This window comes from Brassica napus, chromosome A7, assembly GCF_020379485.1.
Source record: "Brassica napus cultivar Da-Ae chromosome A7, Da-Ae, whole genome shotgun sequence".
NCBI lineage: Eukaryota > Viridiplantae > Streptophyta > Magnoliopsida > Brassicales > Brassicaceae > Brassica > Brassica napus.
In genome coordinates this window covers 5,241,163-5,255,644 of record NC_063440.1, presented here as the reverse complement: position 1 = coordinate 5,255,644, position 14,482 = coordinate 5,241,163, and the positions used below count along the sequence as shown (strand labels likewise).

Sequence of the window (14,482 nt, the reverse complement as noted above, 5' to 3'; positions counted from 1 at the left end):
GGGGGGGGTTACGGAGTACTCTTACTCATGGCCACAAAACGCTTGATCGAAACGATGTTTGGGTATATGAAAGACAAACTCGCAGCACTGACTGCTCCTATGGCCAATGCTTACGCAAACGCCGTAGTTTTCAACAAAATCGAAAACTTAGTCGCGACCTTCTGTCACAGGAAGAACACTAAAACAAGCTCGCGATTTCTCCCTGTAAACAAGAAGGGAAACGAGAAATCTTATCAAAACCCCGTAAAGAAATCTCGATGCATAACGTTTTACCAAAACACGTTTTCCGAAAATATTTCGGAAGGATAAAACTTGTTCTCCCAAAAAAACCGCTGTAAACCCCTACGTTAATCGCGGAAAAAAGAAACACAACAAAACGATTACACAGCTCGGTCGCTACGTAGGGACCGAGCACGCACACTGCTCGGTCGCTACGTAGCGGCGGAGCACGCACACTGCTCGGTCGCTACGTAGCGACCGAGCACACACGCTGCTTGGTCGCTACGTAGCGACCGAGCACGCACGCTGCTCGGTCGCTACGTAGAGACCGAGCACACACGCTGCTCGGTCGCTACGTACCGACCGAGCACACACGCTGCTCGGTCGCTACGTAGCACCGAGCACGCACGCTGCTCGGTCGCTACGTAGCGACCGAGCACGCACACGCCGAGCACACACACTGCTTGGTCGCTACGTAGTGACCGAGCTCAAGCCAACTCTCCACTCGCTACATAGCGAACTGTAAGGCCTCAGAAAGGTCCTCCTTTGGGTTCTCTTTTGAATCCTCGTCGAAACAATTTTCATTTCGTCTCAATCGGAGTTTCCGCTAAGATTTTAAGACAAAAACAAGTAGGACTCTTCTCGGCTTGCTTCCACTCGCTACGTAGCGACCTGTCAGACTGTCAGTCGCTACGTAGCGACCTGTAAGGCCTCAGAAAGGTCCTCCTTTGGATTCTCATTTGAATCCTCGTCGAAACGCTTTTCGTTTCGTCTCAACCGGAGTTTCCGTTGAGATTTTACGACGAAAACAAGTAGGACGCTTCTCGGCTTGCTTCCATTCGCTACGTAGCGACCTGTCAGACTGTCAGTCGCTACGTAGCGACCTGTAAGTCCTCAAAGGGTTCCTCCTTTGCGTTCTCCTTTGAATCCTCTTCGAAACGCTTTTCGTTTCGTCTCAATCGGAGTTTCCGTTGAGATTTTACGACGAAAACAAGTGGGACTCGTCTCAGCTTGCTTCCACTCGCTACGTAGCGACATGTCAGACTGTCAGTCGCTACGTAGCGACCTGTAAGGCCTCAGAAAGGTCCTCCTTTGGGTTTTCTTTTGAATCCTCGTCGAAACGCTTTTCGTTTCGTCTCAATCGGAGTTTCCGTTTAGATTTTACGACGAAAACAAGTAGGACTCTTCTCGGCTTGCTTCCACTCGCTACGTAGCGACCTGTCAGACTGTCAGTCGCTACGTAGCGACCTGTAAGGCCTCATAAAGGTCCTCCTTTGGGTTTTCTTTTGAATCCTCATCGAAACGCTTTTCGTTTCGTCTCAATCGGAGTTTCCGTTGAGATTTTACGACAAAAACAAGTAGGACGCTTCTCGGCTTGCTTCCATTCGCTACGTAGCGACCTGTCAGACTCTCGGTCGCTACGTAGCGACCTGTAAGTCCTCAACGGGTTCCTCCTTTGCGTTCTCCTTTGAATGCTCTTCGAAACGCTTTTCGTTTCGTGTCAATCGGAGTTTCCATTGAGATTTTACGACGAAAACAAGTGGGACTCGTCTCGGCTCCCTTCTACTCGCTATAGCGACCGAGATGACATCCTCACTCGCTATAGCAACCTGTCAGGCCTCAAAGGGGTCCTCCTTTGCGTTCTTCTTTGAATTCTCATCGAAACGCTTTTCGTTTCGTCTCAATCGGAGTTTCCGTTGAGATTTTACGACAAAAACAAGTAAACCTCATCTTAAAACTCTTTGGCTTGTTTCTGCTCACCCTACCTCCATCTTTGCGTTCACTTTCGAATCTCGATCGAAACGTCTCTTGTTTCGCCTCGATTGAAGTTACCATTGAGACTTTACGATATAAAAAAAAACCGCAAAGACCTATTTTCTCGCATGGATTCAGATTAATCGTATAAAACAGCAATGGTTAACTTAACACCTTAGCCTCCTTAACTATACGATTACGTTGAACCTTTTTACAAAAATCGACGTCTTATCTAAGGAGAAGATAACAGTCAAGTTCGGAAGATAAATGACAAGTTTCAAAGGATAAACACCAATATCGGAAATGGCGAACATACACGAGAATAGGAAACGGAAATGAGCACGCAAAACTGAGAAGGGACAAAACTGCATCTTCGAGAGAACTAACGTATTTCCGACTTGAAATTTTTGAAATCAGACTTGGAATTTTCGTAGAAAATTACTTTGAGGCTGCCATAGAACTTTAGGGAACGTAAAACCTAGGCGGATAGTCTAGCGAACTAAGTTTTAAGCGATTTTTCCTGTCACGATATATTGTTCCATAATTGTTCATCCAGATCTTGCAAACTGATCTAAACTCTCCGAAATTCGAGAAACGATCGCCACGCATATCAAGCTTGCTTCCTAAAGAGAGAAAAAGTTAGAGACATGAACGTTGTCCCAAGTCGTCAACGTGAAAACAACCAAATCACAGTCCAAGCGTCGTCTATAAATCGTCCCGAATTATCGATCATTCCAAACATCAGGAGAGGAAACGTACACAACCCTTCAAAGTATCGGTTCAACCGTTTTTCATTCGTAAAAAAAAAAGGGGGAGTAGGTACGTATACTATACTCGTATACTCCCAAACTTCAAAAAAATTTCTGCAAATCGTCAAGAATAGGCAAACGACAATCTTAATATTCGTCTAAACGCTAGCAACATATCCAGACGATCATGAACATAATCTCAAAAACTATACATCATTTCTTGTCGCAATCATGCGTACAGAAAACTTGTACCAATATCAAACTGAAACTCGACGATTAGCCAAAGTATTGAAGCCTTTTCCGGCTTCAGAAAGCCAGTTTCGTTTTAAAAATTTCTACGAGAAATCTTCAATCACCAAAGCGTTTCTTTCAGTTTCCGTTGTACCAAGTAAGTCACGGAAAAGCATCGAAAACATTTGCGACGAAGAAAACTCGAGAATATATGTAGCATCGTGCACATTAAAAGGAGCATTTTTCTCCCGATGGTTAGCTAGAACCACTTTTGGTTGACCAATTCGTTCAAGAAACGAATGTGTCATGAGAATCCTCTCGAAAAACCTATGAAAAGCGTTCCGCGACTAGATCGTATTGAAATAAACTTCGGTAATACTCCATGGGTAACTCCAAGCAACTTTCATCTAAGATCAAAATCACAGCGGGAATGTTTCTCGTAGAACCCGCAAAAACAATGCTACTTTGACATATGTTTACATATCACTGATTTACAACCTTCGTAAAATCGGTTATATGATATGATAAATTATCGTGTAGACCACAGTCGGAAATCATATGATAAATTCTTCGTAACGAAACTAAGTCCTAACAACCAAACGGTTAACGGAAAATCTAAACTTTTCGAAAATTGACCAAGTTAAATACGTTCCACAATTCACTTTAAGCCCGCAACGTTTTAACCATAATACGCGGCATGTAAGGAAAAATTCGTAACAAAGCTTCTAGAGCTATACGAAACATCCTAAAAAATGCATGAAATACATCTCGGAAGGCCAACTCTTCACAAAGAACCATGAAGGAAAACGCTTGTTCCCATGGACAAATTTACACGACACCTCAGTCATAATTCCTCGATCGCAAATAAAGCTATTAGCATCCGAGCAGGAACAACAATTTTGGCTGCGAACATTCATAGTCAGACCAAAACGTTTCTCAAACACAGGGCTAATACTAAACCCTCGCAACATCGCGAAATATCTTCAAAGCCCGCGAACATTTCAAGCACGAAACGTGGCATACGAAAGAATAACAAATCTTCAGCATCGCGAGACGTCGCGGACGCCTGAAGATTAGTTCTTCGACGAAATTTCCTTCCTCGATAAAAACACCTTCATGGAAGACCAGACAGTCATACGCACTAACATCTTCTCAAAACATATTCTTCGCGAAGACTCAAAATAGTAATTTTTACCATTAAGTTTGTTGCTGATCACAACAAACTCTTAAACGTCCTAAACAGACTTAGCCATCTCGTAGAAGATGACTCTCTTACATCCGACACAAGGATAATAGCGCTATAAAAGAAATCCGAAATTTTGGTCTAGCACTTCCGGTTTCCGGAGAGATGCTCGATTCGTATCAAACAAGTCGTATAAGCCGAGAACCTATCGCGGACTTTAAATCGATACGAATCAGGAAGAAATCGCAACAGGAAAAACGATAGCCGGCCAGTCACCGCACAATCCTTAAACCGAAAGTAAACCTAGGTCTTGCCCTAAATCCAGCGCACTGGTCTCTAACATCTCTAGGCATAGTATCAAACACCCTGATACGAGATCCCAAAATTTGTCTCTTTGCCAATATTCGAACGTCTTCAGAAAAATCCCGCAAGTTTACACACTGCGGAAAACTCTCGAAACAGATTATGGATATGGCAATACACACAGAGTTAGATTACGAGACGACAACTCGTAGTCTTCCCTCTACACCCATACAAAATGCCATCGGCAGCAACACGCCTTATAACCGTTACATAAAAACTAGACCATAAAGGTCCTACTGGAAAACTAGTCATAAGAACCTTAAACTCCAAGACGAACTACGAAAGGCTTGATCCCTTCAACAAGGGTACGTAGGCAGCCGTCATACGGCGCAGCCCCAATCTTATCGCGTTCTATTTTTAGAAGAGCGAGAAGACCATTTACCACTGACCTTTTCAACCATTAATTCCGCCTAACTCACTTGCCTAACTTGCCAGACCACTCGCTAGAACCTCACGCTGTAAACTCATGGTTCTAACAAGCTGGGGGGCTAACTGTTGGGGTCAAAATCGGTCAAGACGGAATCAATGTCTAAAAGTCCGTAAAAATCAGCATTAACATTTTTACGAAAAAGTAATCTTCGTAAAGATATCTTTACAAAGAGCCTTGCGGTAAAATCTTGTTCAAATCTCAATCGAACCACTAAATACCGATTATCCGAAGGAAACATACATGTATCCAATTCGGCCACGGACAAGCTCGAGTACGACAATCGGACCACGGACAAGCCAAGCTCGATTGATACGCGGCGACCAAGCATACACACAGCCCGGTCGCTACGTAGCGAGCGAGCGTCCGTGATCGCTCGGTCGCTACGTAGCGACCAAGCTTGGCTCGAGCCCGGTCGCTATCGTCCCGCTCGGTCGCTACGTAGCGACCGGGCTCGAGCCAAAATTCGGTCGCTGTGTAGCGATTGAACCTTTCCGAACATCGATACGACACCAGTTCTTGCATTCTCGTCAAACCTTCGAACGCTATCTCCCGAAGACCGTAGAAAGCTCAGTCCATGTTTCCCGCCATTCTAATTCATCGATCAAACTTAGCGGATTAGAAACCGCGGAAAACTCGTAGTAAACGTGTCGAGTCGGAAGACGGCCCAAAGGGACCTAAAACACGACTCGAGGCCCATCCTATGATTTTCCTAACCAAAAGCCCGTAAACCACAGCATGGTTTACGCTTGGCCCACAAGGAAGGATAAATGTCAAGTTTCCGCGGATAAATACGGAAGTTTTGAAGATAATTGTGAAGATCGGGAAAAATGGAATATCTCCATTTTTATGCTATGACGGCTTAAGGGCAGAAGAGTAAAAGCGTAAACCGACCTTGGAGCTAGTATATAAGGAGTCCTAGGCGAGGAGCAAGAGGGGAGAGAGAACTTTTTAGACTCGGAATTCTCTGCACTTAGAAACTTTAGGCTTTATTCTCGACAAGTTTGGTTTATATGACTGGCACTCAATTACTAGACGAACTCGCCCAGGCAGTTCGATCTCTTGTCCAGCTCTATCAATTGAACTACGTTCGGCTTGATCCTCGAAAGGGGTACGTAGGCAGCCTTTAACAAGGTTCAGTCCGAAACCAATCAAAAACCTTTTATGTATCTTTTCGTCTTTTGTTATCGAGCTGCGAATTAACTAGGTTTGAGCTTTTAGGCCGCTAGAACTAAGTAACTCGCTGACAGTCTTTGCGGCCAAAGCTTTCATGATCTCTTGTAATGATCGCAACGCTCTTACGCGGACTCGAAATAAGATCTACTGTTTTCTCTAAAATCGTTTGTTATCTTTTCATGATTTCCGCATATATTCGGTCACTTGTCGTTGGCTCTCGCAGAGATCCGGGACCTCTGGGAAATTAGGGTTTTTCTAGTTTCCTTATTTAAACGGAAATCGACAGTGCGAATTTCGGTTCCCACAACCGGACTCATAGGCCACCGGTGGAGCACCTATCCATTTTTGATGGCCCTCCCCATCTTCTGGAGCACTTCTTTCCTGCATCAGATCCGTTAATAACGCACTTCAAGTAATGTACAACAATAACAGACCAAACTTAATGTGACAGATATAACTACTGTCTATGATATAATCAGTAGCAGACACGTTTCAATTCCGGTGGATGCAACCTTAGGTTTCGAGGAGGGGTTTCCATCCCATGAAGGATGAAAGGAGCGTACACTACCAACCGAACGGTAACAGTTCGGCTTTGTTTTCTCCCATGCGACTGGGGAGCCTTGCTCATACCGGTACGTTGGGTTTCTTTTCTGCCATGCCCCCGGGGAGGTTACCGCATGCTGGAAGGTAGAAGAAATCCGCAAATATTCACAACTATTGTTATTACCACTACTTAGCCAAACACTACACAACTAATTAAGATGCAAACGAACCTCTGCTGGTAACACATAGGACTCAGGCTCAACATCTAATACATCTCCAAATAGGACGAGGGCATTCGATTGTGTTTCTTGCTGCTGACCATCCCCCCCAGCACTGGGTTAGAAGTCTAAGCAATAACACAACAATAAAACTATCTATCACATTACCTGATCGCCTTTGTTTCCGCCGGATGGTGGAAAACGTGCATTGTCAGACTCGTTTTCTTTTGCATGATCATCATCATCATTCTGGTGACCACTTTCTCTCTCTGATGAGGGTGGGTTCTTCCTGCTCACTTCCTGGAAAACGGCAAAGGTGTCAGGACAGTAAATGACCACGAATTTGTATATTATGCGAAAAAATAACTTCGGCGTACAACCTTTGTCACCTCCTTTCCACCTCCAGATCGACGCCGAGGCAACGTTTTTTTCACACCATGCCGAGTGCCAACCGTTTTCCTTTTTTTTCCCTTCCTGTTTCACCCCTCGGTTTCACTTACAATACTATCATCAGGAGACGGAGTGCGACGCACCTGCGGATCATCCATCGCTTTCCTCTTCCTAGAGTTGCGTTTGCTCCCCTCGGGCAGACCCAAACTCTTGCAAATCAGTGTCCGCAACTCTTCAATATTGTTCTCCATCCCCTCAAACCGCTGGGATATCCAATGTTTTAAATTTTCATGCGTACACCTCTCTGAGCATTGACGATTCTCTTCTCCGCTGTTTCCAGAAGAAGAAATATCTTCAACTTCAATGGGCGCTGTATTACGCGGTCACAAATTTCTCTGGCGTACGGGAGTGGGACAAGCTCCATCCCCCTGGACAGCGTCTGGAACTTTAAATTTGGGGGAAAACGACTGGTCACCACCTGGAAAGTCCTCAGGCTTGAATGTTTCCCCACAAAGCAACTTCTGCACCAAAGAAGTAACTTGCCTATCTTCATTTTGGTCCAACAACAGCAGCCGTTCCTCATCAGGAATCACGGTGAAGTGGACAGAGAGCTGCAGGCAGGCAAAAAGCAATGGAAGACACGTTAACCACAAAAGCCGTAACCGTTTAACTTCACTGTATTTTTGCATCCGCTGTATTTAAAACAAAGGGAAAACAAACTTACGTCTGGATCTTCCTCGACAGCAACTATTTCGTTGACTGTGAGAATAGTGGACGGCGAAGCGTAAGCTCCGGGGGAATCAATGAAAGTGGCGCTGTTCCCTGCATCGGGAATTTTCTCCAATAGCAGAGGCACAACATCAAATACGAACAACTGCAGAGCAAGTGGAAACCCATAGCAAACTGTTGTCTTTTGCGATAGCCGATCACGCATCACTTGCAGTGGGTTCTCACCTGGTGCGACAACAAGGGGAGGCAGGAAACGCGGTACGGTCGTCAAGAACGACTCTCGTCCCCATGGATACGCTAAAAAGCTCTCAACGTCTGATAGCATCTCAACGTACCTAGGCGTTAGTTTAAGATCTTTACTACTGGGGCAGAGAACACCATCAACCAACGCGATCAGAGCCAAAGGGAGCCATTTCTCCACAGCTAGATATTCATTTCCCAACATGCGCAGTACACTCAGGACTGTTAACTTACCGACATCCGTATCAAAGAGCTTGTTCCACATCGTCGGAGGAACAGATTCAGATGCTTCCGCATCCTGAACACCGAAAGCTCCGCAGTTCAAACCTGTAACGTCTCGGAATTCATCCAGCGAGAAACGGAGTGGATTGGGCTCGAAGGTGAACCAGAACTCGTGTCTGCGAACCGTAACTAGCTGTCGGCTGAGGAGGCAGCCGATGAGCTTCGTAGAGTTCTGGCAGCGTACAATGGGAAGCTCAAACAGCCCCCGAAACTGGGAAGCCATCAAAGTGTCCATCGCATCCATCCCCCTTAGAGCAGCAGCAACAGAACCGATGACGTGTGATTTTGAGTAGATGTTTACTCGCAACTTTGTCGGGTACGCACCATATGCGAACAGTCTCCGGGGCAAGACAGATGAGGGCACCCCATCAGAGAATTGTCCCCCTGAGGAATCACCACCACCGGGGCCGTCCTCAGATCCAGAATCTACAAATAGAACAAAAATCGATAACTCAAATAAATGGCTTCGAACACAAAACGGTTTCGACTAATCATTACTAAAGAATCTGTCCGATGACATGCAAAGACGGAATCCACATGAACGGAGGTGGACGAAACACATACCCGGATAGCGCTGCTGTTTCGCAGGAGGGCGCTCCGGGAGCTCCTCGCCAGAGGATCTGGTCCGACGACGAACGGTTGTCTCACTTAGGTTGTACTTCGTCATCACTGCAGGCGTCGTCTGGGGTCTAATTATCGCCGGGGAAGATTCTCCAACGGCTGCGGATGGCTAGACAGGTGGATCTAGGTTGAAAGTCGAACAGTCCTCTCAGACTTTCACAGTAAAAGAATTTACCAGAAGGTCGTTTACCGCCCAGTGTAGGTAAGACGACGAAGTTAATAACCCGGGTTTTTCGGGAACCGGGAAAGTCGCCGAAATTCTCACGTGCGAGAGGGGAGTGGCACTTCCGATATTCCGCAGCTGGAGAAAGGATCGTTTCGTCTTTTGCTTTCAAGTTGCATAGGGTCACAAATACACGCGACCCATTTGCCGAATAAAAACTACGCGCGGCCCAAAGCCCGAATAATAAACTCGAAAGTGACCCACTTTGCCAATATTTTCCTCTTTAGCTTCATGTTTTCTTTAAAATTTAAGCTAAAGTTGAATTAATCATTACATATGTCAAAAATATTTTTAGATACCGGCTATTAGAATAAGTAAAATATTATATCACTTCTGTGTTACTAAAATTAATTAATTCAGTATTATGTTTTAAAATCATTTATTTTAATTAGTGAAAAGCTTACAAAATAGTAGATCAAAACAACCTTAATGATCAAATAATTTCTGTTTATTTTTTAAACTATTGTTTAAAAACTATTTACCATTTGTTCATCCAATATTTACTGTGTTAGTAAATTTAATATCTGAATACTATACTATCAAATACATATAAAACAATATATATTTTCTAAATAGTAAATATTAATATTATGTTTTCATAATGTCTTACATCATTTAAATTGCAAGCATTGGGTCTGAAGTATGAATTAATAATATTACGAGTATACAGTTATATTTGTAAATAGTCATTAAAATAATGTTTATAAATTTTACATTCATTTACTGCAATCAGAGACATTATCCAAGACAGGTTAGTCAAACAATTTCCCAGGAACAAACTAGAGAATGATGAGAATGAAGACACAGACGATCAAAAGACATAGATCAAAGACACAGACGATCAAAAGACAGATCATTTTACTCATGAACACGTTTACAAAACTCCTATAGTCTCTCACTCTATCTCTCTTTATCTCAGTAAAATGCATTTACTTAACATATAATATCAAATGTTTTGAGAACAAAAGGGGAGGTAACCCACTATTTAGCGCTAATCATATGACGCAGTTGAATCAAGTGGGGATGAGCTAGACGCCATGGCCGAGCCATTGCTAAGGGTTAACAAGAAGGTTGGTAACCATTGCTAAGGGTTACCAAGAAGGTTGGTCAGGTCAATTATCATGATCAAGCCAAGGTTCATGAGCTTCAAGTCATGTTTGCAGGGGAAGCAACACATAGAACCCATTACTCTACAATTCATCCTTACTTTAGTGGTTTCAGGCCAAGCATATTAATTATGATTTTCGAGTGATTGTTTTAAGATATGTTTTTTTGGTTAATGTGTTTAGAGAAGCTTAATTAGTTTTGTTAGGTTTAAGAAAAGAATATTAAGATATTTAATTGAATTTGCATTTCTCTTTGTTCTTCGCTACAAGAGAGAATGAACTCTACTATATGTAAGATCTTTATAAGGAGTAAGAAACATAGGACAAAAAAGTTAGTTAATATACACAAAAATATAGGTTTATGTTAATATACACAAAAATAAAAAGCATAAAAATTGACTATCGAATTAATTCTCACATGATCGTAGAGATATGTAACATTACCACCGGTTTAACTGGTTTTTCCGCTACCACCTGCAAACGCACATTTTACGGTTATTGGTGGTTGTTAATATCTGACAATAATCACAAAATGTTATAAATCGCTTTAAATCGCTTCAAGCCTTTTAAAATCAAAGATGGTTTCTATTACGGAGAATGCAATGAATAAAAAAATATAAAAAGTTTTTAAAAATTTTCAAAACTGAAATACTTTAAACAATATATATATATATATATATATATATATATTATATTTTAATTCACTAAAAGAATCATAAATTATATTATAAAAACTTTAACCAATTTTCACTATAATTTTTTAAACATTAGTATATATATAAGGATTTGTACATATATAAACAAGACAAAATATTTTTTAAGAAGTTCCAATAAAAATCTTCAAAAGGTTTTTAGTGAAATTATAAATTTTTGAAAACTAATAAAATAAAATAAATAGATGTAATATTGTTATTAATTATATTATATTAATTATTATTATATTTTATCATAATATTATGTTTTTAATATTTTGTAATATTATAATGTATTAATATTGGTCATTTATTATTAAATCACAGCAGTGTCTCATAATTAACTTGGCATAACTATTTCGCAACAACACTAATTTTTAACTGATGTAGCAGTCTTACAAATTTCTTAATAACGCTAAAAACCGTAACAATCCATATCTGCAAACTTTAACAACCGCATCCGCAACCGCTGCATTTTAACCAGTCATACTCCTAAAACATGTAGAGGGGATACTAAATGTTTCTATGCTACTTCGTTTATGTTAATATATTACAAAACAATTAAGTCACAGCACATCAAGAGTGTAAACATTACATCCAAATGCAAACCAACTATTAAAACATTGCTTACCCAAAGAAAATATATCTCAAACAATATATATGGTTGTAAATTTAAGGGAGGGAGAATCCATTAAATTACTTAGAGACTAACTGGAAACAAACATTATAAATAGTTTTAAGTGAAATGAAACATGTCTACAATTCAACCAATTAAATACCATAACTAAAATTTAATTAATTTTTCATTCTACTCTTCACCTTATATATAGTTTCCTATAACAAAAAAAAAAAATTGGATACTACAAATTTTGAATTGCCTAAGACAAAAAAAAATTAATGATTTAAAATTATTTTATATTTTTCTATAGCTACTTATGTTTTTATAATAGATTCTAAAATTTATATTATAAAAACATATTAAATATTCTAAAATTAGAAAACATACATATTAAATATTAAATATATTTAAACAGACATAAATTTAAACATAACATATTAAATATTATGTGTAATATAAATTAAAACAAAACATATTAAATATATAATTAAAAGTAAAATTTAAACAGAAAACCCGGGCGTAGCCCGGGCCGACCCTAGTTATTCCCTTATTGTCGATCAATTTTTTAGCGTAACTAGAATTGGTTTTTAACAACTAAAGTGAGTTTTTCATTTACATTGGATCAAACATTATAAACTCATTTTTATTTGCATCATAAATTATTATGTGTAATAATAACATTTTATAAATCATTATATATAAAATCAAATGATGAAAATTTAATGGAAAACTATTTTTACAAATATTTAATTACTATTTAATTGCTAAACAAATTTGTAACTATGCTTTATTAATTTTTTTTTAAAATAACAAATTTATAACTGTTTAGAAAAAAATCAAAATTAATGTGTGAAATGACAATGCTACAAGTGTATACTTTGGCAACCTCACAAATTTAATAGAATTATCAAAAGTTCTTACCAAAGTTTTTTAAAAATATTATACACAAATATGATTATAAAGAAAACCACAAATATAATTACAAAAAACACAAATATGAATATTTCATTTCTAACGAAAAATATAAACAAAAAATATACCTGGAGGACGAGTCAAAATGTAGTTTTATCTTTAAAATTGTTACAATGTACAGTTTCCCAATTTGTGTTACCAAAAAAAAAAAAGTACAGTTTCCCAATTTCACGCAAGAGGCCCAATTTCACGCAAGAGGCCCCGGTAAGTCGACCGAGAAGAAAGCAAAGAAAACAAAAATATCTAAAGATGGGGAAATCGAAGCGATACTGGCTTCTGAAAACAGAGCCAAGCGAGTGGTCATGGTCAGACCAAGACGCGAACGGCGGCATCAGCAAATGGGACGGGGTCAAGAACAAACAAGCCCAGAAGAATCTCAAGTCCATGGCTTCAGGCGACCTCTGTTTCTTCTACCATTCCGGTACGAAATCGAGATGCGTTGTGGGTGTGGTGGAGGTGGTTCGTGAATGGTACGCAGATGATGATGACGGAGAAGGAGTGGTTGACGTCAAAGCTGTTGGAGAGATGAGGAGATTTGTCGATTTGAAGGAGATGAAAGGAGACAAAGGGATTAAGGATTTTGTTTTGTTTAGACAGCCGCGGTTGTCTGTTGTTCCAGTGGAAGATGATGTTTGGAAAAAAATTTGTGAACTGGGAGATGGGTTTTGTGGAGATGGTAAGGAAGATCGTGAAAGTAGCGATGAGTCTTAAATTGGTAGTCTGTTTTTTTTTTTTGGTATAATTACGGATGGTGTTATTGTTATGATGCATGATTAAGACTCTAGTGACGCCATTGATGTTCTTCTTTTGTTAACTTAAGTATGATTTATGATCATTGATTGCGTTGTGGTGTGACTCCATTGAAGTTTCTTCTTTGTTTTGTGTACTCTATTACGCATTCTATCGAACATATGGCGTGCAAGTAACAAGGTGAAATCTATAGGGACCAGTCAAAAGAAGTAAACTTTCTAGAGAAGGTAAGTCGTTAATGTCATTATGTATATTACTTCTTCAAGATTCCTGATTTTTCTCTTCTCTCTTCGTCTTTGTCGCAGAGAACCAAAACGAGGAAGAAGGATTAAAGGTTCATTTAATCCCAATCACAAAACTACGTAGTTTTGAGATAATGGCAAAACGACGCCGTTTTACGGTGCTTATCGAACCCACTAACGGTTTGTTAACGCTCAATTAACTCTGTTAACGCTCGAGTAACGAAAAGTTAGAGTGGGTAGGTTTTTTTAAACGGAAAGGAGTTCGGGTAGGAAATTTAAATAAAAATAGAGTTCGGGTAGTATTTGGCACTACCTAATTGTCTGGGTCGTATTTAGCACGATGCAGATTGTTCGGGTCTAAATAGGCACTTTTCCCATTGATGTTTCTTCTTCTTTGCTTTGTGTACTCTATTACGCATTCTATCGAACATATGGCGTGCAAGTAACGAGGTGAAATCTATAGGGATCAGTCGAAAGAAAATTCAGAAATATCCAAAGTGTTGAGATAATGATTATTTATTTTGTAAGAAGATAATATTTATTTTCATATTTTGTCGTTTACCTTTCAAGTCGGTTTAACCGACTTCCACCTTCCCTATATAAAAGGATATTAAGACTCAGATAATTAATTAAGACAAGATCATTTGAGCTCTCTTTCTCGTTGTTTCCTCACCCCGAAATACAAAGAACAACAATAATAATTAAATAAAATACTTACTCTCATCTTACTTTTGTTCATTCACAAATACCTA

General features: G+C 40.0%; 1 protein-coding gene across 1 annotated transcript; it reads left to right on the top strand.

Annotated features, from left to right (window-relative positions):
- The first annotated feature begins 12,763 nt into the window (after window positions 1–12,763).
- LOC106419848 (thymocyte nuclear protein 1) lies at window positions 12,764–13,573 on the top strand. The gene has a single exon (XM_013860690.3). It carries the CDS (start codon window positions 12,988–12,990, stop codon window positions 13,447–13,449), a length of 462 nt encoding a protein of 153 aa, XP_013716144.2. The 5' UTR covers window positions 12,764–12,987; the 3' UTR covers window positions 13,450–13,573.
- The last annotated feature ends 909 nt before the right edge of the window (window positions 13,574–14,482 follow it).